The sequence below is a fragment of the Balaenoptera ricei genome, chromosome 10 (assembly GCF_028023285.1).
Source record: "Balaenoptera ricei isolate mBalRic1 chromosome 10, mBalRic1.hap2, whole genome shotgun sequence".
In the NCBI taxonomy this organism is placed as follows: domain Eukaryota; kingdom Metazoa; phylum Chordata; class Mammalia; order Artiodactyla; family Balaenopteridae; genus Balaenoptera; species Balaenoptera ricei.
This window is the reverse complement of record NC_082648.1, coordinates 33,889,940-33,911,368: the sequence shown is the minus strand read 5'-3', so window position 1 is coordinate 33,911,368 and position 21,429 is coordinate 33,889,940. Positions and strand designations below refer to the sequence as shown.

At 33.4% G+C, this 21,429-nt stretch overlaps 1 protein-coding gene and 1 non-coding gene across 4 annotated transcripts in view; both read right to left on the bottom strand.

Moving 5' to 3' along the window:
* The window catches only part of CNTN1 (contactin 1), a 369,710-nt gene that overhangs the window by 105,783 nt on the left and 242,498 nt on the right, over positions 1–21,429 (bottom strand). For all 3 annotated transcript variants that reach the window (XM_059934553.1, XM_059934555.1, XM_059934554.1), the window contains exons 13-15: positions 20,486–20,636; positions 14,773–14,900; positions 14,288–14,463 (exon numbers count right to left, since the gene is read on the bottom strand). In XM_059934553.1, the coding sequence (XP_059790536.1) occupies positions 14,288–14,463; positions 14,773–14,900; positions 20,486–20,636 (455 nt within the window). The remainder of the gene's footprint in view (positions 1–14,287; positions 14,464–14,772; positions 14,901–20,485; positions 20,637–21,429) is intronic.
* On the bottom strand, positions 11,453–11,583 carry LOC132373844 (small nucleolar RNA SNORA18). The gene has a single exon (XR_009505504.1). It is a non-coding gene; the product is annotated as a small nucleolar RNA SNORA18 (small nucleolar RNA).

Genomic DNA, 21,429 nt, shown 5'->3' with positions numbered 1-21,429 from the left:
GATTGATTCAGTTGGTTGTAATAGAATACTACTATCTCCATATAAAGAACTGGTCAGTGGCCACACACCTTGTTCCTTGGTTTCAGTAATTAAAATCTCTGTAAAAATGAAACTAGAGGTCATACAATTTAATGTTAGTTGGGGTCTTCCTGTCCCTTGCGGTCTAAGATTGGGTAAAAATCCAGTTTCCAAAATTTCTTCAAATTCCTAAGGTAGGGGAATTCTTTCCTTCTGTTCTCTTGACCAAGGAGCTCCAGACCAGCCTTTTCTCTATTTTGCCATGAAACCTACTAGCACGAAGTATTCCCTAGTAAAGTAGGTGTACTAAAGAGTTAAAGGTCATGGAATTGGTTGTATCCCACAAAGTAGGGCAATTATCATCCACTGTATATTTCTATTTTTAAAAGTCCTGTTGGTCATACCTTTACTAAGGATTTCTCAGTGACCTTCACCTCTCTCTGTTCCCTATCATCTTGTTGGCACTCACTCCCACTCCCATATCTTACCTCTCTCTGCTCTTCTCTTCTTTCCCTTGGAAACAAACAACTATTCTTCTTTCCTCATGTTAAGCTGCTTAATTGTTGGGTGGTTGCTTGGATTCTGACAATACTTCTTCCTCAAACCCTTACTTTCTGTTTTTAGCTTTTGCCGTTTCTTTACCTCTTACCCCTCAGCCCATTTTAATCTGGTTCCCAACTCTTCAACTCATTTTACTTGACTTCTAATAGCATTTGACCTTCCTTCCCCAAACACCCAACTTTTCTAGTCATCTGTGATGGCACATTTTTCCAGAAAGTTTGAGAAAATTCTTAACCTCTCATCTTCTTCAACTTCCTTATAATTCCATCATAAATTATTGAATTTATCCCTTCCTTTTCTTCAACACTTCCTCTGTCCTTGTCCAAGCTACCAACATCTCTCACTGAACTACTATGTCCCATTTGGTCATGACCCTCACCCCTGTCCCATCTATTCTTTTCTCCACTTAGCACTCAGGGTGACCTTTAAAAAATGCAAATTATGATCAAATCATCCCTTTCTATAAAAAGCAAACTAAAACCTTTAAAAATGTTTCACTTCTTGGAATAAAAGCCGTAAGTGTTATGATAGTCAACTTGGCTCCGTTCTCTAAATTCTGTCCAATATTCCAGCTCAACTAGTGCCACCATTTCACTTACACTCCGCTCTCCAGAAGAACACTCCCTTTTTAAGGCCTTAAATGTATCTTGTTATCTCCTATCTCTGGTTCTCCAAGGTGTTTCCTTTCCTGGAATTTGATCTCTTCATACCCCACCCTCTTACCACCTTCATCTAAATAACATTTACCATCCCCCACCAATATCAGTTCAAATCATTTCCTTAAGCAAGTCTTTCTGTTTTCTGTTGTTATATTTTGCCATAGCACATTTTACTTAATGTGATATTATATATCTCATTTACAATAAAATATTTTTGCAATTATATGATTAAAGTTGGTTTCCCTGAAGGACTGTAAGTTTTATGAGAGGAGGAAACATGCCTGAATTCTTCAGCATTGTATCCCTGTGTTACATGTGTACAGCTGTATGTGCTGTATCCCTAAGACCAGCACAGTCCCAGGGATATAATAACACCAAATATACATTGTTTGAATGCACTATTCAGCATGCTTATTAAGACTTCTGGCATCTGCTCTTAAGATAATACATGTTTACTTCTTTTCAGGTACAAGCAGAGTTAGGATAGCAAGTTCATATAGCTCATCACAATGGCAGAATTTTGTAAGCACATAATGAGACACTTTGATGTCAGGACACACTCTTGCTACCTCTTTTCCCACTTCCTGTGCCCCATAAACTTACATTTTACCATGTGTTCTCTTTCCTGCAGACCTTTGTACATATCACTTGCATTGCCTGGATTCTCCCATCTCCCACTGCTATCACTTGGCTAACTTCAAGTCGTGGTTTAGATGCCCCTTTCTTCTCTAGAATCCAAAGTCCTGGTTAGGTGGTTGCCCCTTGCATATTTTCATTTTAACTATCCCTTTCTATTCTAATTATTTAGTTGTCCATTTCTTCTACTAGACTGTAATTCTTTGAGGAAGGGACTAGGTCTTATTTATTATTACATACAAATTATGTATTGTGATATCTGACATACAGGAGGAATTCAACAAATAAATATTGCATAAATGAATTAAAATACCTATTATCTAAAATGTTTTTATTAAATTCTTTTAGTAATTTCATATGATTTTTCAGGTAAGATAATAATATTATAAGATAAAATAGCTGAATTGAGAACAACTATAGCTATCTATATACCTGAGATCAGCTATCAATTAATAATATATTTCAAATTATTTGTAAACTAATTTCATGAGTAAATATAAACGTTTTAGGAATAATGTGTAAATTTATAGAGAAAAGAATGCAGTTGACATATAAGAAAATGGACACTTTTAAGTTTTTCAACCACCCATATTTGTTGTAAAGGATTAGGCCTTTACAAATTCAAAATTTGTAATACAAATCACAAATTTACAGAGAGATCTGCCCTTTCCCTCAGCTTCTGGAAGGTAACCTGTAGTATTCTTTCTTTGCCTGGGTGTCTTGGGTCATACTGAATAGTTCTAATCATGTGATTTAGGGTGACAGTTAGCCACACCTGTATAGTTTTAGAGTAGGGACTGACCATGCCAGAAAGACTAACATTGTGACTTAGGGTAGGGGCTTTGGGTCATGTGTTATCAGTCAACCTAGATATTGAGATTAATCATTTGGGCAATCAATCAATCAATCAAGGCCTACATGATTAAGCCCTGGTTAAATCTCTAGATATCAAAGCTCAAGAAAGCATCCCTGGTTGGCAATACTCTGTGCCTACTGCCACAGACCAAAGCTGATAGAGTAATGCATCCTGACTCCATGGGGAGAGAACAATGGAAGCTCTATGTTTGGTACGTCTCTTGGACTCTGCCCCATGCATTTCTTCCCTTCGCTGATTTTAATCTGCATGCTATTTGGGTAATAAATTGTAACCATGAGCATAATAGCTTTCAGGGAATTCTGTGAGTTCCCTCTAGCACAAGGAAACTGAGGGTGGTTTTGGCAACTCCTGGAACTTGCAGTTGGTTTCAGAACTGAAGATGGTCTTGAGGACTCTGCCTGACTTTGTAGTTGGCCAATACCACATATCATACTAAATAGAATTCACCTAAGGGGGGTGGTAAAGAAATATTATTTTATTACCTATAGCTCTCTTTTTTAAAATATTTAAAGTAAGAAGAGAGTAAAGTTGTGTATATGGGGAAGGTAATAATAAAAGAGTTTTTCTTGAGCCATTGTACACGCTAACTGACAAATATTTCTGAGAAAATCTCTAGTGAGAAAAAATAAAATAATATAAAATAATTATAGTAAAATAAAATAATTTAAACACTATATATTAATAAAACAGACTGCTTTAATGTGCTTTAACATCCTTAAAGTTCAATATATCATAGTACTGAACTTTGACAGTAAATATTCATTAATGGAAAGATATTAAAAAATATTTTTAAACTATTATGACACAAGATAATAGCTATATTTGAGAAAGAATAATGTTTGCATAAAATGAAAAGCACTTAGCTCTATTGCATGCTTTTATTATGTGAATTCACTATGTGGGTTGCTTCATGTATCTAAATGAAAGATAATCCTGTTGCTAAACTTCCACTATTTCAATGAACCATGGGATTAGATTGGAATTTAAAAAATAAAATACTTCAGAAATTAAAATTAAAAAAAAAATTCAACCTTAAAAGAAAAAAAATTCAACCTTGTAATAAAAAAATGAAAGCAGAAAAATAATATAAAAATAAACATTTGCGACACCATAATTATCCTTTGTAAAATATTTGAATGCTGTACACCTAATAATCTTCTTTAATGAAATTGCTATAATTTCCCCCAAAATCTCAGTTTGAAACACAGTGCTGTTTTCATATTCATTTATTTAATCCTGAGAGAAATAATGTGGTCATGCTTTTCATACTTTTCACATGTAATGAAAAACACAAACTATTTTGTCTTAAAATATCATATTAAAGTTATACTTATTGAATCTTCAGAATAAACTCCTTAAAAACTTTTAATTAAACTATTCTAAAAGTTTAATGCTAAACTCATTTTAAAAGTTAGCCTTGTTTTAAACATTAGGACTTAGGTAAGTAATGATAGGCCGATTTGCATAAAGCAGTAATAAGCGACTTTAGCATTTATTCTCATTCAATCTATATTTGGTGAAGGTGTGGCACTGAAACACCTCAAAAGGAAAGTAAAGAAAAAATATGCTATATCATTTCCAATAGAGTTGTGTATGTATAAAAGCTTTGCTGAAATTTTTATAAATGGCACTAGCACTTTCCATACCTCAGGAGAAGTTGAGGTTCTCAGTGGTCGACAGAACGCTTACAAAGCAAGTAAAGATCATGGCTCTCAGCACATTCTAGCCACAAATTAGATACGAATGCTCTCTATATTTTCACTAAAAACCACAGCTTGGCTGAATTACAAAATGCTTCCCTTCATATGAGGAGAGTTGAATCACATACTGGAAATTGTGATAGCACAGCTCAGGGATGTTCCAAAGTGTATATGTGGTTTACCACTTAGAAATTTCCCAAGTTTAAATCAAAAGACTTCCAAAATATAAATGCCTATTCCTTCCTTTCCACTCCCTCATGAACTAACTTTGAAAAATCAGTCCTGCAGTACAAATGAGTCTGAATTACTAAGTTGTATTAACAAATTCAGTTAATCATAATGAACAAAGAAATATGCCATAAGGTATATACAAGGTCTAGATAAAGCTTAGAGGTCATAATGGCTCTATAAAATCATCTCTTTTGTTCCATTGAAGTTCAGAATGAAGAGACAAATATGGAAGATTGGAGGAAAGCATAGCCTTTAAAGAGAATACTCTAGAAACCTGTAAGCAAAAATTATTAAATATGTATGATACATGCTATATCCATGAAAAATAAACATTTTTCTTTTTTACGTTTGGCTTGCTAGGTTAAAGAAAGAATAACTGTAGCAAATTCATCAGATGTAACTGCAAACTTTAACGCCACCATCACCAACACACGAGCAAAAAAAAAAAAAAAAAAAAAGAAAAAATGTAAGGGTTTTATAGGTGCCAGGGACTATTATAAATATTTTACATGTGCAAATTCACTTATACCAACAACCCTGGGAAAGAGGTACTATTCTTAACTGTATTTTAGAGATGAGGACACAATAATACTGTAACTACAACCACTACTACTGCTACCACTGTTGCCGTTAATAGGATACTACTACTGCTGCAACTAGTATCAATATTAAGATTGCTACTACAACTTCTGCTATTGCTACTGCCATTGCTGTAGCTACTATGAACTCCTACTAATACCTGATCTAGCTTATTAAATGCCCTTAAGATGCCTTGCAATGTGCTAGCTACTTTACATATATGTTTCCTATTTAATTTTTATAAGACTCAGGGAGATATGTTTAATCTTTCCATTTTACAGATAAGGAATTTTAGATTTTAAGTTAAGCTACTGGTAGAAGGCTCAATAGTTAACCTGTTTTCCCCAAGTTAAGCTGTTGCCAAAGTAGTGCTTCATGGATCAAACAATTGAATTTAGAGTCATAGTTTGGTAGGTAAAAGTGGATATTTTCTCATAACAAGAAAAATACAATATGTTATATTTTCTTTCTTTCTTTCTTTAATTTTTAACCTATTTAAATGTTCAAACATAAGAAAATAGAAAGAATAGTACAATGACCACCCATATACTAACCAGTTAGATTCAACAGTTGTAAACTTCTTGCCATATTCACTTTATCTAATTATCTAGCTGTCTATCTATTGTTGAACCCTTAAAAAACAAATTACTGATACCATCATAATTCATTTGTCAAAACATTAAATTGAATCTCCAAAACGGTAAGACCATTCTCTTAAATAATCACAGAACCATTTTCACACACAACATAATTAACATTAATTTCCTAATATGATCTAATATTCAAGTTAGTGTTATTTTAAGTAATGCATCAGCATTAAGTTTACCTGAATGTAAAAAAAATTTAAAAAGATATAACTTACAAAATCTTATGAAAATGAGTATTATCATTACAAATATACACACTTAAATATATTAGAGAAATAGTTGAGGATAATTACTGAGAGATCACCCCGTACTTACACGATCAATGGAGATGTTGAATATCCCTAAATTTGGCTATTTTGATGGCTGAAGAGTTCAATTTTGATCAATCGGACCATTTTAAATGAAAACTCACAAGGAAGGAAATTTTCTTTTAGATGTCTACTAAGCATTTTAAATGATGGACAAAACCATCAAACCCTGGGTTTAGATCCCACATTTTCGAGTTGAAAGAAAACTTGAACACTGTTTAATTTATATGGTTTTTAAATTGGTTTCCATTAGCCTTAGGGTTCTGAAGACCTTCATGGATCACTTGGTAGAAAGAAGAGATCAGAATGGGATGTGTTTTGGGATAGGAAGATGTGAGAGGCCCTACAGTTAAGGCTTTGGTCTCCTACATATGCTCACAAATGTGGGTACAATTTCTTTAGTCAGACCAACTTTACCTTCATCTTTGAAATTTATTGGGGTTCTAATTTAAATTTTCTTTGCAGAAAGAATTCTGCTGCTAAAAACCTTCTGTTGTTGTTTTTCAAAACTTCTGCTGTGGCCCAACTTCCTCATATGACATATAAGAAGCCTGAGGCACAGATTGACTGTTTTGCCCGATATCATATAACTTGTCAAGGGCAAAACAACAACAAAATCCCAGATCTTTAGATAATGTTCTGTTTTAAAAACTAGCTTTTAAAAATATTAGTTAGGTTTTTGGGAATATGAGAGCTAATGACAAAATAGTATATTTCTAGTGTTATATAGTAAATAAAACATCAAAACTGACAACGTAAAATTATAAAATAAAATTCCTAAGACACCAAAAGTTTATATGTTTATTTCCCCTTCTTTTTATTTTATATACATACTGTATTTTGCAAGCATAAAGAGCCAGAATAATTATTCCAGTGATGATTAAGTATGCAAGGAGTTCTATGTAAAACAAATGGGACTTTAATTTTGAATGAATTTTTGGAAATTTCTCCAAACCGGTACATTTCTGAAAAAAAAAGACTTGCTGCTATATGTGCTTAATTCCAATTATTTAACATTATCTTTGACAAATGCTTCCTAAAGGCTAGACTCTGGGAGTCTCTGCTAGAGAATAACTTTAGCTGGCATGATCTCTGCCCTGGAAGTGTGATGATCTAGAAGAAGCCAATCCAAGTATAGATACCTCTAGTGAGCATAGGTGCCTTCCTCCCTCCATGTTTACTGGTGGAAAATAGCAAAATAAAATAGAATAGTTAGGTGTAAGTAAAGTTTTATTAGGGTAATGAAAGGGAGGTAGAGAAAGTTCAGACAGAATGAGGGATGATAGAATTCTCTCTTTTCCAGTTAATTACTCTTAGTAGAGAAACAACTTGGGCACAGGTAGCCTGCCTTTGTGAGTTTTGTGTGGACCACAGAACTATGTCAGGGGACATTTCACACACTTCTTTCTTTCTCCCAAAATTTAAGAGTCTTGACTTCGCAAAACACATGCAATCTATCCTCTACTACTGATACTATTTTGAAAAATGTTTTATCTATCCTCTTATAATTTCTTTTTTTGTCTTCAGCACTCTCATTTGCTCAAAATAATATAACTTCTCTTTGTTTCCAACATACTATGCTTAAAACTTTTCAGTCCCTTTATTCTTAAGTCTTTTTTTTTTTTTTTTTAATCTCCCTTGAGAACAGCATTTCTCAATCTTGACCCTATGGATAATTTGGACCAGTTAATTCTCTGTTGTGGAGGATTGTCCTCGGCATTATGGGATATTTAGCAGCACCCGTGCTAGACAGGTGCCCATAATACACCACTTGCCTGCAGTTGTGATAACCAAAAATGTCTCCAAATATGACCAAATTTCCTTAGGGAGAAAAATTGTTCCTGGTTTAGAACAACCATTTTAGGGCTTACATCATCTCACTGTGCCTGCTTTGTTTTCTGTTGTTTCTTCAGCTCTAATTTGATTCTTGTCTTAGTCTGGATTATGGCCTAATACTCCATTTCTGCTGTAACCTGTTGCCCCATAACTCTGGACAATCTTTACCTTCTTGTTCAATAATGACAGGGAGCCAATGAAATTGAAAAAAAAAAAAAAAAGACTTCTGTTTATTACTGCTTCTCTTTCTCTCTTTTTGCATGCACAGAAGCAAAACATCTGTTCAAATTCATAACATCTTCTAGTATGAGATACATGTTTCAGATTTAAACACACTTTTGTGACATGTTCAGTAGAATTAATATTTTCTTTCAGTCTTAGGGTAAGAAGTCTGTCTACTTTTGTTTTGAATGCTGTCTACACAGTCAGAACAAATGCATGTCCACACACCTGCAAACACACACATAACCTATCTCTCTAAAGGAGATCACTAACAACTGCCTAGAATTTTATAGTTAGACAATCTGAAACTCTGTAGACTTGACTTCCAATGTAATGCAAAGGTTGCTAATCGTGTAGGGAGAATAAAGTAATTTGGATAACTTTGAACATAAAAAGTTCATTAAACAAGATTATAGAATAAGTTAGGAGTTGAACTGCTGTTCAACTACTGTCTTATGGTGTTTCAAATAATGGGAGGGAGGTTATTTAAATAGATATAGACATGAGCACCAGTCAATGGATTAGAAACAAGTGGTGAAGACCACAGGGTCTACAATCAAACCACCTTGGTTTCAAATCCTCTCTCTGCCACCAGCAAGTTGTATGACTTTAGACAAGTTACTTAACGTTTCAAATCTTGTTTCCCCACCTCAGAAATTGAGAAACAATCACAGTAATATGTGCTCCATAGAGGACTGCTATTAAGATCACCTGAGAAATACATGAAAATCATTTAATCCAATGCTGGCTAAACAACAAGCACTCAGTAAAATGTTGACTATTATTACCACTCCATTGCCCTCAGCAAAGAAATACCTAGAATCTTTTGTCTCAAACTAGACATCCAGTAGAGCAAGCAGTGCAAAATATAAATCATGAAAAATGAGATCTATAACCAGAAAAAAACTATCTGGCAAAAGCTTCTGGAATTTTCGATGTAGAATGTTTGCTCTATTATAAAAAGTATTAGTAATAACCACTTACAATCTGCCAGATCTTGTGCCAAGCACTTTATAGGCATTCTCTCATTGAATTCTCACAAAAATGTTATGAAGTAACCAGTATTGCAAACCCAATGAAGTAACCTGAATGAAATAAGTGCATTACTAATAAAATTTTACAGAGGGGGAAATCTGAAACTTAGAGAGGCTTAATCACTGACTCTAGATTAAGCCTAATGGAGCCTAGAGCTCTGATTGTGGCAAAGTCTCTGAACAATTCATATGATATTTATGAATTCAAAGCAGGTATGTAAAATCTTCTAACTGAACTATAATTTTAACATTTATTTGTAATCAGAAAAAAAGCTATTATAGCAGCAATACCAGAATTAGAAAGTTTAAGAAAGTCAACGTGGTTAACTTAAATAATGGCTCTGACAGGGAGAACTGTCAAATAGTTGAAGGAAAATGACTCAAAGTGGGTGTCAAAAGTTAGGTAGCTCCTGAAAAAAAATTTCTGCAGATCAGGTACAACCATGAGAGAGGCATAAAATGATATATTACAAATACATATTTTTTGGTGGATAGTCTTACATCCTTTATAGAACAAAAGGGATTATAAATTAAATTGGTAAGTAAAATGACTCTGCTTTTGTATTTACTCTAAACGAGTAAGTAGCTATTGAACTGGAAAATCAAAATAGAAATCATTTTATATTTGGACTTGAAAAAATAGGTATTTGCCATATAAATTTGACAGAATAAAAGAATGACAGATAAACTACTTATAAGCTTATTGTATCAAAGCTCCAAAGTTATGAAATTTGTAATTCATATATATATGTATATATACATATATATACTTAACATCAACACATAAATTCAAGTTCAAATGAAACATTTACTGACCCTATTTACATAATGATATAACACTCAGTGAACATTTATTGAATAGTGAAAGAATAAATAACATGACAGGTAAATTAGATATTTAACTTCTTAATATTTTTCTATAATCGGTATTATTTACTTACAACTTAAAAATTAATAGCTACATTTTAAAACTAATTAATTCAAAAGAGTTTTACATAAAACAGGATCATAAATGTAATAGAAATGTTATTTATATATTTAAATTTTATAGGTCACTATAAATTCTTAAAAGAAATGCACATCTTCAAAAATATATACTTACTTTTTTCCTGATAATTATATTAATATAATTGGAAAAAGTATAAAGAAAAAAGTTTAAATCACACGTCTTAGATATAATTAATTTGATATAGATATATTAGATATATATTAGATATATTATAATTTTATATATATAATAGATATATTATAATTTGTTTAATTTCATAAAGCTTCAAGTTCCAAGTAGGTCAGGCTGTGAAATTTGAAACCTTATGCACGGTTGCCACATGGTGGTCAAGATCAAGAATAGCAAGCTAAACTCACAACATGCTTGATTATTGAATATAACGTATTATTGAAGCCAAACTTGAAAATAAAAACTTAGGTTCTTAAAATTAAAAGTTTAAATTTTTATGTCTATATTCTTCATGAATTAGAGTTTCTGATATTAATTTTTAGGAATTAAAATTATTAAAACATGATGGTGATAATGACATCAGTTTTGTTAACTGTGATAGCTACCAAGTCATTTATATTTAAATTTTAAACTCATAGGGTACCTCTGATTTATTTTGGATCAGAGCCTGTGCTTGTCTTTTTTTCCTACAAAAAGTGTAAAGGTTTTTTTTTTATTATGTGTAACACAGGCAAAATTATTTAAGTCAATAAATTTTTAAGGAATTTCACATGTTCTGATTCCTTCCACTGCCAATCACCTTGATTTCTCCAATGTCTGATCCATAATTTTCAAGATAACACTTTCAAAAAGAATTTTGTCTCAATCCACAGTAGTCATGTCATCGGTCCACAATTCTTTTAGTTGGCTTTCTTTGATCTCACGTGGAATATGGACACACTTCAAAATTCCCCACCTGTAATCTTTGGGACCCAATTTCCTCAAGCAATTTACTTTAGGACCATATTTAGGGTCAAAGGAGACGGATCTGCCTGGTACTGAATTTTGGACACCTTCTAAACATGCATTAAGTTCAAACCATATTCACTCTTAAGCTATCACACCTTAGAACAGTACAGATCGTTGGGATATGCCAATACCCAACATAAAAAGTTTGACTGTTAGGTTTTTCATAGTTTATTAGCAGCTCTGTCTTGAAGTTCTTTCCCACAGATCTAACACATAGTTCTCTCAGTAAAGGAAACCACACAGTTACTCTGTGAGGCATTTCCAACAATATAGGTCTGCAGAAAAAGTCCCATTGGGATAGACCTCAACAGTGCCTGTGTTTGTCTTATTCACTGTTTTATACACCCTAGTGCCTATCACTGTTCCTGCTGTGGTATGGGTTCAGTACTATATTTTTAAATGAACAAGTGATATTCAATAATTGAAATGTTGCCAGAATTAAATAAAATATAGAAACATGATTTAAAATACCAAAAAATTATATACTGATGTATTTGCTAGTGCAATTTGAATAACAGACAAATGCAGGCAGCAGCGTTCCTTCCTTCGAATTTGCTTTCCCCAGTACCTGCCATCCTTGTTATGTTTTCATTCACTGAGCTTTAGGTTGGAAGAGCCCTTCCTTCTGAGTGTTCTATTAGTGACCCCAGAAGCAATTACTAGCCATTAGGACTGTCTTCCAAAAGGTGGATCAGACACATATGGTGTTTTACTCAAATTTGTGTGGTACATTTAGCAGTGAAGTGTGACTGTGAAGTTTGCTTTAAAAGAGAAGGAGGATGCAAGGGAAAGCTTCAAAGATCTTTCTTAGGTTCAAAAGGCAGAATTAAGTTTAATAATTTAAAATACATTTCTTATCTGGGTTTTTAAATTATTTACAGAGTTAAATCGGCTTGCCCATCTACAAAGTGCTAAAAATGTGTCTCTGATACTTTTACTCACTGAAGTTGCCTACTTAACCAGTGAGTATGTTTTATGCCGCTGATTGTTATTATGCTCCTTATTTGGTGGAATGAAGCTGAAACTGAGCCCCTGAAGCCAGAGCATGGGCTCACAGTCAGGGTCTGCTCTGGCTTCCCTGAGGGGCAGCAACCTGAACCCCTGTGGCTAACATCCACAAAAGGAAGGAGTACAGTTAGTGATGACCAAAGTCTCTTACATTGTTATGACCTAATTTAATATTTATTTCTTAATTAGTCTTTCAGTGGTTTACTTTTCTCTTTTTTCAAGCCATGGGTCTCTTTTATCTTATTTCTCTTTTTTTTTTTTTTGTCTTTTTCTCTCTTTTTTGTCTTTTTCTCTCTTTCTTTTTCCCTCTCCTCCTCCTCCCCCTGCACCTCTCTCTTTCTTTCTCTTCTTTCCATCCCTCCCTCCCTCCCTTCCTTCATTTCTTTTTTTGAAATGTTTATTTACATCAATCAACATAAAGTAACTTATTTTAAAGAACATAAAGAGGCTCCACATATGAAGTTTCAGCTTCATTTAGGGTAATTTATACCTTCAAATCTATTTTCAGAGACTCTACTGCAGCTATAAGTAACTACTTGTATAAACTATGCTTGTTGCATTTTAGAAAATATTCAATATTCAACACCAAGTAAATTCAAAAGTCTACTTTTTTAAAATAAAATCTCTGTTTAGCTCACTTTTTTTCTTCAAATGAGTAAAAACTGAGTGGTATTTGCTTTTCTTGCAAAACAAAACACAATTTGAAGAAATTATTAAGGACAATGGTGCCAAATTTATTAATGTTGGGCATTCTTATAATTAAGCACATCAAAATAGACATATAATGAAAAAATATCACATGGTATAATGTTAAAATCATTCTCTACAAATTCCCAGTTGTTTATTTTTAAAATATAAATTTGTTTCAGAAACTGAAAGACAGTAGATTCACTGTAGATGTACAGTTTTAGCTAAATCTGTTAGATTAAAAAGAAAGAAACTGGAAATACAGTTAACATATAGAAGGCACAAACATTGATACTGTATTGATAATTGTTCTATGAATCTATCTAATAAAAATTTAAGAATAAATGTTTCCATCCAGTTAAAAACCATCTTACCCTGACTGAAAACTTGTTTTGGCTTTTTAAAGTGGAAAGTTCTAGAAGAATTTTTTTAAAAGAGTTAGACAATTTGAAAACATAATATTATAATAGATACATATCAAACTTCAGAGTTCATAGGACTTGAAAATCTTAAATATTCTACTGAGTTAATTCAAACTTTTATTAATAATTGACTTCTAAAATTAGAATTAAAGTTTTCTTAACTAAGCATATGTTCTAAATAGGTCTTTAGGTTCCTGAATGATTGCCTTTCTAAAGAACAGACTGGCAGGAGCAGTGATCAGTTTGCCCTTTAAATACACTGTAATTTAGGCAGCCCTATCAGCGCAATAAGTGTGTTCCTATGCAAGTTGTTATACTTGCGTTACTTCCCAGTCTTTTTCCTCTATTTTCATTTCTATACAACGATACCACTATGCTTAATTATAGGACTTGTATCATGTAAGCTTTCTTATTCTTAAAATACAGCCATTTAAGCCTTTTAAAAATTGCATGGACTAGTTCTCCAAACACTCCCACATATATAGCTTGTCTATTTCTTACCCTCAAAGAATAAAATAAATGCCATAAAGTCATCACTATAACAAAGGATAAGTTCTGTGCTCTTACTTCGTTTAAAATGAATGTGAAGGCACTCAGAACCTGTAGTACAGATATAATGAGGCAGAGTAGACATTAATATAAAAATTGTATTATAATAAAGAGGAAATGGACCTAAAGCACAACGAATATTTATTGATTAATATCGCTACCAAAATCCTCAGGGCTAGCCATTTTTAGAAAGGTTCAGGAATACTACAATTAATATAAGGAGACCCATGAAAAAATTTTGCCTGTTTTCCAGTCTCATGTACATGATTATGGTAACAGCAGTTGCAATGCAGACACATGGTGGGGGGGCGTTGGGATGTTAATAAGATGAAAAATAAAACACATACCATAAAATTCCGCTGGTAATGAATGTTCTCTTTGTTAAAGTCGATCACATAGCCATTGAAGGACCAAACAAATGTGAGATCTAGTGCAGGATCGAAGGAAGCAGCACACTGCATGGTTGCATTTTCTCCAACAGTGATGTCGGCATTAATTGGAGCCAATATAATTCGTGTGGGATCTATACATTTTTAAATAAAGGAGTAAACCACAATTCAAAAAAATACGAGACACCATATTACCTGGTACATTAAAAAATAAAAATCAATATAGTTGAAATCTCTGTGCAAAAGAATAAGATGCTTACAAATTCAAATTCCAAGAATAGTTTCATCAAACAAGAGATTTGCCCAGAAGGCTTTTGAAATGGAAACATCAAAATGTGGATTGTCTTAGAAGCTTAGTGCTGAATCACATCTTATAGTACATTAGAAATTAAGCACTGTCAAACTTAAAAAAAAAAAGTAAAGTTAATCTAATGGTTTCTTACCTGTGATAACAAGAGTCCCAGTGCTATTAGCCTTCCCTTTATTATTTTCTACAAAGCATGTATAGACACCTCCATCATTCCTTGTAATGTTATTGATTTCCAAGCTGCCATCTTCCCAAATGAGTATTCTATTGAAATGAAAGAAATACATATTTCACAAAATTAATTTAATGAAATACGTTACTATTCTATGTCTTAGATTAAAAACACTAACATCTTAGTATCATTAAAGTTTTACATAAATTGCTTGACAGAGACTTTTTTCAAGATGAAACATTCTAGACTTTGTTTAGACTATTCTTTCTCAGCATCAAGTTTTTTTGGAAAACCACCTTCATCTTTTTCTTGGACTTATCACAGTAATCTCAAACTGCCCTCCTGCTGCCAACCTTGCCTCTACACAGTTTCTTTTCCCACATGTCAGACAGACATGAAGACATACATCGCATAAGTAATACAATGTCACTCTTTGGTTCAGTGATGTCACTCTACAGCTCAGAAGCCTCCAGTGAGTTTTCCATCTCATGCATAGTAAAAGCCACAGCCCTTGGTTTGCCCTTTTAGGCCTTGGTCATTTTCACAATCTGTTTCTCACAGTCTTCAGGGTTTTGCACAGTGACACCTTCAGTAAAGCTTTGTCTGATAATTTCTAGTTAGTATGGCATGCACACACCCACCCATGGCACTGCTGCTGTCCTGGCATTCCCCATGCTATCCCTCTTCCCAGATTTTTCTTCCTAACACATATTTCATCAGACATACTTCAGTTTTACTTATTAATCTATCCTTGCATTAGATGGTAACATCCTGATGTCAGGAATTTGTATCTGCTTTGTTTGTGGTCCCATCTCAAGGTAACATATTCATTAACGTATACAATCATTAGGAAAAAACCAAAAAACAAAAAACTATGTTCCAGGAACTCCTTAAGGAGTGAGACACAAAACAATGAGTAGGCACTCGATCAACCTGTTTTTGGACGTATGAACTACATGGAGTTTAACTGAAGCAGTGGCTCTCTACATGCCACCATAAAATGACTTTTAAACCACTGTGAGACAGACTTAGACCAGTCATAGGCCTGAAAGAAATGAGCCCAGATCTTCCAAGAACGTGACCCCAGGACTTCAGACTTGGTAGTTAGAACAGACTGTCATTTCCACAGCCACAGAGGAATACAAACATATTTTAATTCTAGGAACTTTCAAAGAATGATACTGTAAAACCTACCTTAGTAAAAGCTTCTGTAACAGATTACTTTTAGGAAATTCTTCTATGAACAGAAACTAAATGTTTCATACTAATAGAACTTAAATGTATTCCCTCTGCCTGTCTGCCTCTTCCTTGGAGTCAGGAGACCCAAAACTTATTATTTGTAACCTTATTATACCTAACTCTTACATATAATTTATATTACATTAATATTACATATATTACGATATATTACATATAATTTATATATTTATTATATAACTTTACTATATAATGTCTTGCACTTACATTCAATATTGGATTGCCTGTCATTGGATTTTACTTTATTTTTAAATTTTTGATGTTCTTTTCCATTATGGTTTATTACAGGATATTGACTATCCCGTGCTTTACAGTAGGACCTTGTTGTGTATCCATCCTATATATATACTTTGCATCTGCTGATCCCAAACTCCCAATCCATCCCCCCCACATCTCCCTCCCCCCTGGCAACCAAAAGTCTGTTCTCTATGTCTGTGAATGTGTTTCTGTTCTGTAAATAAGTTCATTTGTGTCATATTTTAGATTTCACATACAAGTGACATTATATAGTATCTTTCTCTTTTTCACTTACTTCATTTAGTATGATAATCTCTAGGCCCATCCATATTACTGTAAATGGCATTATTTCATTCTTCTGTATGGCTGAGTAATATTCCACTGTATATATATACTACATCATTAGCCATTTATCTGTCGATGGACATTTAGGTTGCTTCTATGTCTTGGCTATTGTAAATAATGCTGTATGAACATTGGGGTGCATGTATCTTTTCAAATTATAGTTTTGTCTGGATATATGCTCAGGAGTGGGATTGCTGCATCATATGGAAACTCTATTTTTAGTTTTTTGAGGAACCTCCACACTGTTTTCCAGAGTGGCTGCACCAATTTACCTTCCCACCAACAGCGTAGGAGGGTTGCCTTTTCTCCACACCCTCTCCAGCATTTACTATTTGTAGAGTTTTTAATGATGGCCATTCTGATCAGTGTAAGTGGTACCTCATTGTAGTTTTGATTTGCATTTCTCTAATAATTAGCGATGTTGAGCATCTTTTCATGTGCCTATTGGCCATCTGTATGTCTTCTTTGGAGAAATGTCTATTTAGATCTGATTTTTACTTTCCTTAAATATATAATTTCTAAAACCTTAATTTATCTCTGAAGCTTCATATAAACACATGCCAACAATTCTCCATATATTCCATTTTAAGAGCAGAGTTTGATAAAGGAAAATTACTACATACATACCTTATTAATAAAAATCTCCATATAAGAAAACACCAAAAATTTCACCAATAATATATTCCATAATTTCCTTGCTCATCTTTAACTCTCCAGTTCCAACTTAAGTTCATTTCAGAATACTTTTTACTTATTGAAGAAATAATGTAGTATCATAATATAAACATAAACATAAAAGTAATTATTTGATTTTGTGGAAGCTATGCCAATGCCCCTCTATGTTCTCCAACTGTGAGGAGTGTAACTGATCCACAGCTCCAGCTGCTGCACTCAGAAATCCATCACTGTGTTTGAGCCAAGACAACACTTTCCACAGGTTGCTCTCAGCCAATGACTGAGTCCAGGAGGAATTTTAAGGCTGCATATTCCAGGTAGACATCAGGCTCCTCTGACGGGCATTTTTAGCTGGAACGCTTTCCAGTGGTCTTACCACACTCTCTTAGATCTGCACTGCAGTCCATTTCTACCCAGCCTTTCTTCCTTCCTTCCCTTTCCCCTTCATTCGGAAGCAGACCTGAATCTCAGATGGCTGTCCCAGCCTTCACCAAGAGTCTTCTCTGTTTTCCTTCCTAGGCATTGCCATTAATAAATCTCTTGCATGGTTAATCCCGCATTGTCATCTGCTTCTCATAGAACTCATATTAACACAGTACTAACATTAATGTGTCTCATTTTTTCTCACTAAGCTCTAGTGTAAGTCCTTAGCCAATTTTCCATCCCCGCCCATTTAATTATTTTGTAAGTAAAGCAATGAAAATTATCATCAAGTTGCAATGGAAACAATAGCAACAATTAATCTTTCTAAAACCCACATTATATTCTTAGTTTTCTCACATATATTAGCTCTCAATTGATCATTGTCATCTTTAAAGGGTATACTTCCTTGTGTTGTTCAGCTCACCTACACTTTCAGGTACTTTGTCCATGACATTAAAATTTATTTCAGTAAGAGTATTTAGGGAACTTGATGTTTTTGAATAATGATCTATATTCTAAAGTCAATGTAGTTAAATTATCAGAATCTTACCCTTATTTTCAGATTATATCATATAGATAAACAGTCAAACAAGCCAGGAACCATCTGGTCTTTAATAAAGTAGTCACTTATTGTTGCCAAAATTATTCCAGTATAACCTCCATCTTATTTGTTAATGTTTAAAGCACACCAACTCTGGGGTAGAAAAGAATCTTGGAGAGACTCTCATATAAATGGCTCAGATAAAGACCATTTTAGAGTTGATAGCAGTCCATTGGATATAAATGAACAGCTACAAAGAAATTCTGTTGGAGAATGCATATCATTTTAACCTTAAATAAAATCATACAGTTGAGAACTTAATTACAACTTATCAAGATTTATGTTTCCTCTCTCCTGATTGCAAGTACTGCATATGCTATTTTACAAACCATTTACCAGGCACAGAGATAACTTAGTAATGTGGAACAGTTTTTAGGTAATTATATTAATCAGAATGAGATTATAATTATGCTCAAAGATAGTTATTCAGTTACTCCTTGAATATTATTTTCAACAGAAATATTTCTCTAAAAGTAATTATTAGTTTAACTTTTCTTAATACATACTATTTTATAACATTCAAACTTATTTTTACATGAAATACCAAATCTATAATAAAGAGATACTTAAATAATCTGAGATACTAATGGGTTAACATAGTGAGCAAAAATTAGATTTATAGACTCTTTCATCAAAAGGTCATACAATTTGATTCAAATACTTTAAAAATATTAAGACAGGACTAAAATAATAAGATTTTAGGAGCTAGACTTTTCTTTTTTTGAACACATGTTGGTGTTTAGGAAAAACAAATCCATGAAGCATGGTTCTGAGAAATTTGTGGTTGCAGAGGCTCATGGCATGAGTCCTCATTAGAATCAGAGCAAGATTCTTTTCATTAAGGAGAGAGAGCTAATAGTGCAGCCAACAGGGAATTCTATGCTTGAGGTTGTTGCAGTATGAATACCTAAAATTGGAACTACCTTCTGATCGTGGTCTGCATCACTCATTATCTGACTGCTAAAGCTTCAACCCCGTATTGCACAGATTGACTTTTCCTTTAACACTGATTCTTCTAGTATCATTTTGTTAAAGTGTTAGTATATCTTAGTCAGACATATTACCTGTAGAATTTAATGTATTCAGGGAAGCAGCTGCTGTCCTTGCACACCCCTCCCCAACCACAGCTTTGTCTCATGCACAACCATACTTGTGATTATCCTAATAAGAGAACTGTGTTGCCATATGTTCATTCCATATCAGCATGGCACAAGTTCGAGTTCTGGCTTGGAGATTACTGATATATTTTCAGAAGGTCACTTTAACCTTTCCAGGCTTTAGATACATCAAAACAGAGATAACACCCACCTTACATTCTTTATTGGATTACTGTAAAGATTTATCTTTTATACTTTTGCTAGAATATTTTTTTAAAGGCAAAAACTACTTTTTTCCTCCCTTATTTAAGCCTTTAGACAGATTTCTATTACTCTTAGATGAAGCCACAGAAAATGTTGTTACTGATGACCTGGCTTACTATGTGTCATCCCTTAAAACTGTTCTCCATTTTACTCTAAAGACAGCCATGTTGGTTTTAGTTCTTACATTCCTTATACATCCTCTGCTCTCTGCCTTAGGGCCTTTGCACATGCTGTGCTCCCTGCTTGAAATATTTGCTGCTCCCCAACCTTCACATCCCAATTCTCCTATTTCCCAACATTCCTTCTCCCCATAGATAGTTAGGAAGATTAGAAGTTCCTGTTCACTTCAGAAGAGGGAAGAGGTGATTTGTACTTTAAAATCACCTTTTATTTCCCTACTGAAATATTTAATAGGCTAATTGCATAAAATTAAATCAAATATGAATGGCTATAGAAGCCCTTATTAGGGGAAAAATTAGAAAGACCCTATTTTATTTCCCATTGTTAATTAGTTTTGTGGCCTTGGGTAATTTGTCACAAACCTCTGAGCCTCAATTTTAAAAATTCCTTATAAACTCTAGAAGTCTAAAAATTGAATTCTGTTTATAATAGATACTGACAGTGATGGGTATTTCTGTTTACCTAAGAACTGTGATATCTTCTGGGGAGAAAAGTTAGAACAAAAAATATTTATATTATGAATATGAAAACAAGTTCTCTACAAAGTAAACTTTCCCAAGTACTGAGTTGCAATTGGATTTCTAGTTTCTGGACTGACCTGCTGCTATTGACAAGCCGCTCTGTACCTTTACTCCATAAAAATTTTGGTTTGGGTGCAGCTTTAGGTTTGCATTCAATTATAACTCTTCCTCCTTTAGCAGCCAGGATCTTTTTCTTCATAGGATTCATTTCAAAAGTTGGAGCCAAAGCTAAAAGAAAGTAAACTATTATTTGCCTCTTTTGCTAAAATAGAAACAAAAGTTTCTTCTATACTATAGCATCTTTTATTCCCTTTTGATTAATAATCAATAGAAAAGATTAATCTCACCAAATGTTATCAGCAATGACCAACAGACATGCCATGCCTAATAATAATAACTGTTTTCTTTTATTTAAAACTTTATTGAGGTATATTTTACTTGTCAAAAACTTACCCATTTTAAATGTACAATTCTTGGTGATAACTGAATTAATTATTACACATTTAAGTTGTAATCAAATGCTGTATGCATATTTACCTTGAAGGTAATACCTAATTCAATTGTCTTGACTCAGTTGCTCAAGGGAAGTTAAGTGAAAGGATAGAGGAGTTGAGCAATTATTAATATTGACACATATTCATAATCAGTAATCGTAGCCACAATTTGAATGAACTGTACCCAGCTTACGGATGAAAGAACTGATATCTATTAAGATTATATAATTTGCCAAAGGTGCCACAGGCAGTAAGATATCAGATGGGATTTACATTTGAATCTAGATCCGTCTGATTTGCAAGCATGCTCTTTTCAGTAAACAATATGACTCCTCCTTCATTATACAAACATTTATTGAGCACCAACTGCGTGCAGACACTATGAGAGGCCTTAATAAACAGAGAGACCCCTGCCTTCAGGACCAACCTACAAACAGTTATGGGAATGATGTTTTCAATTAATTGAGAAGTACATTATGCACCTGTAGCTCATCCTTACCTCAAAGTACAGATCAATAATTATGAAA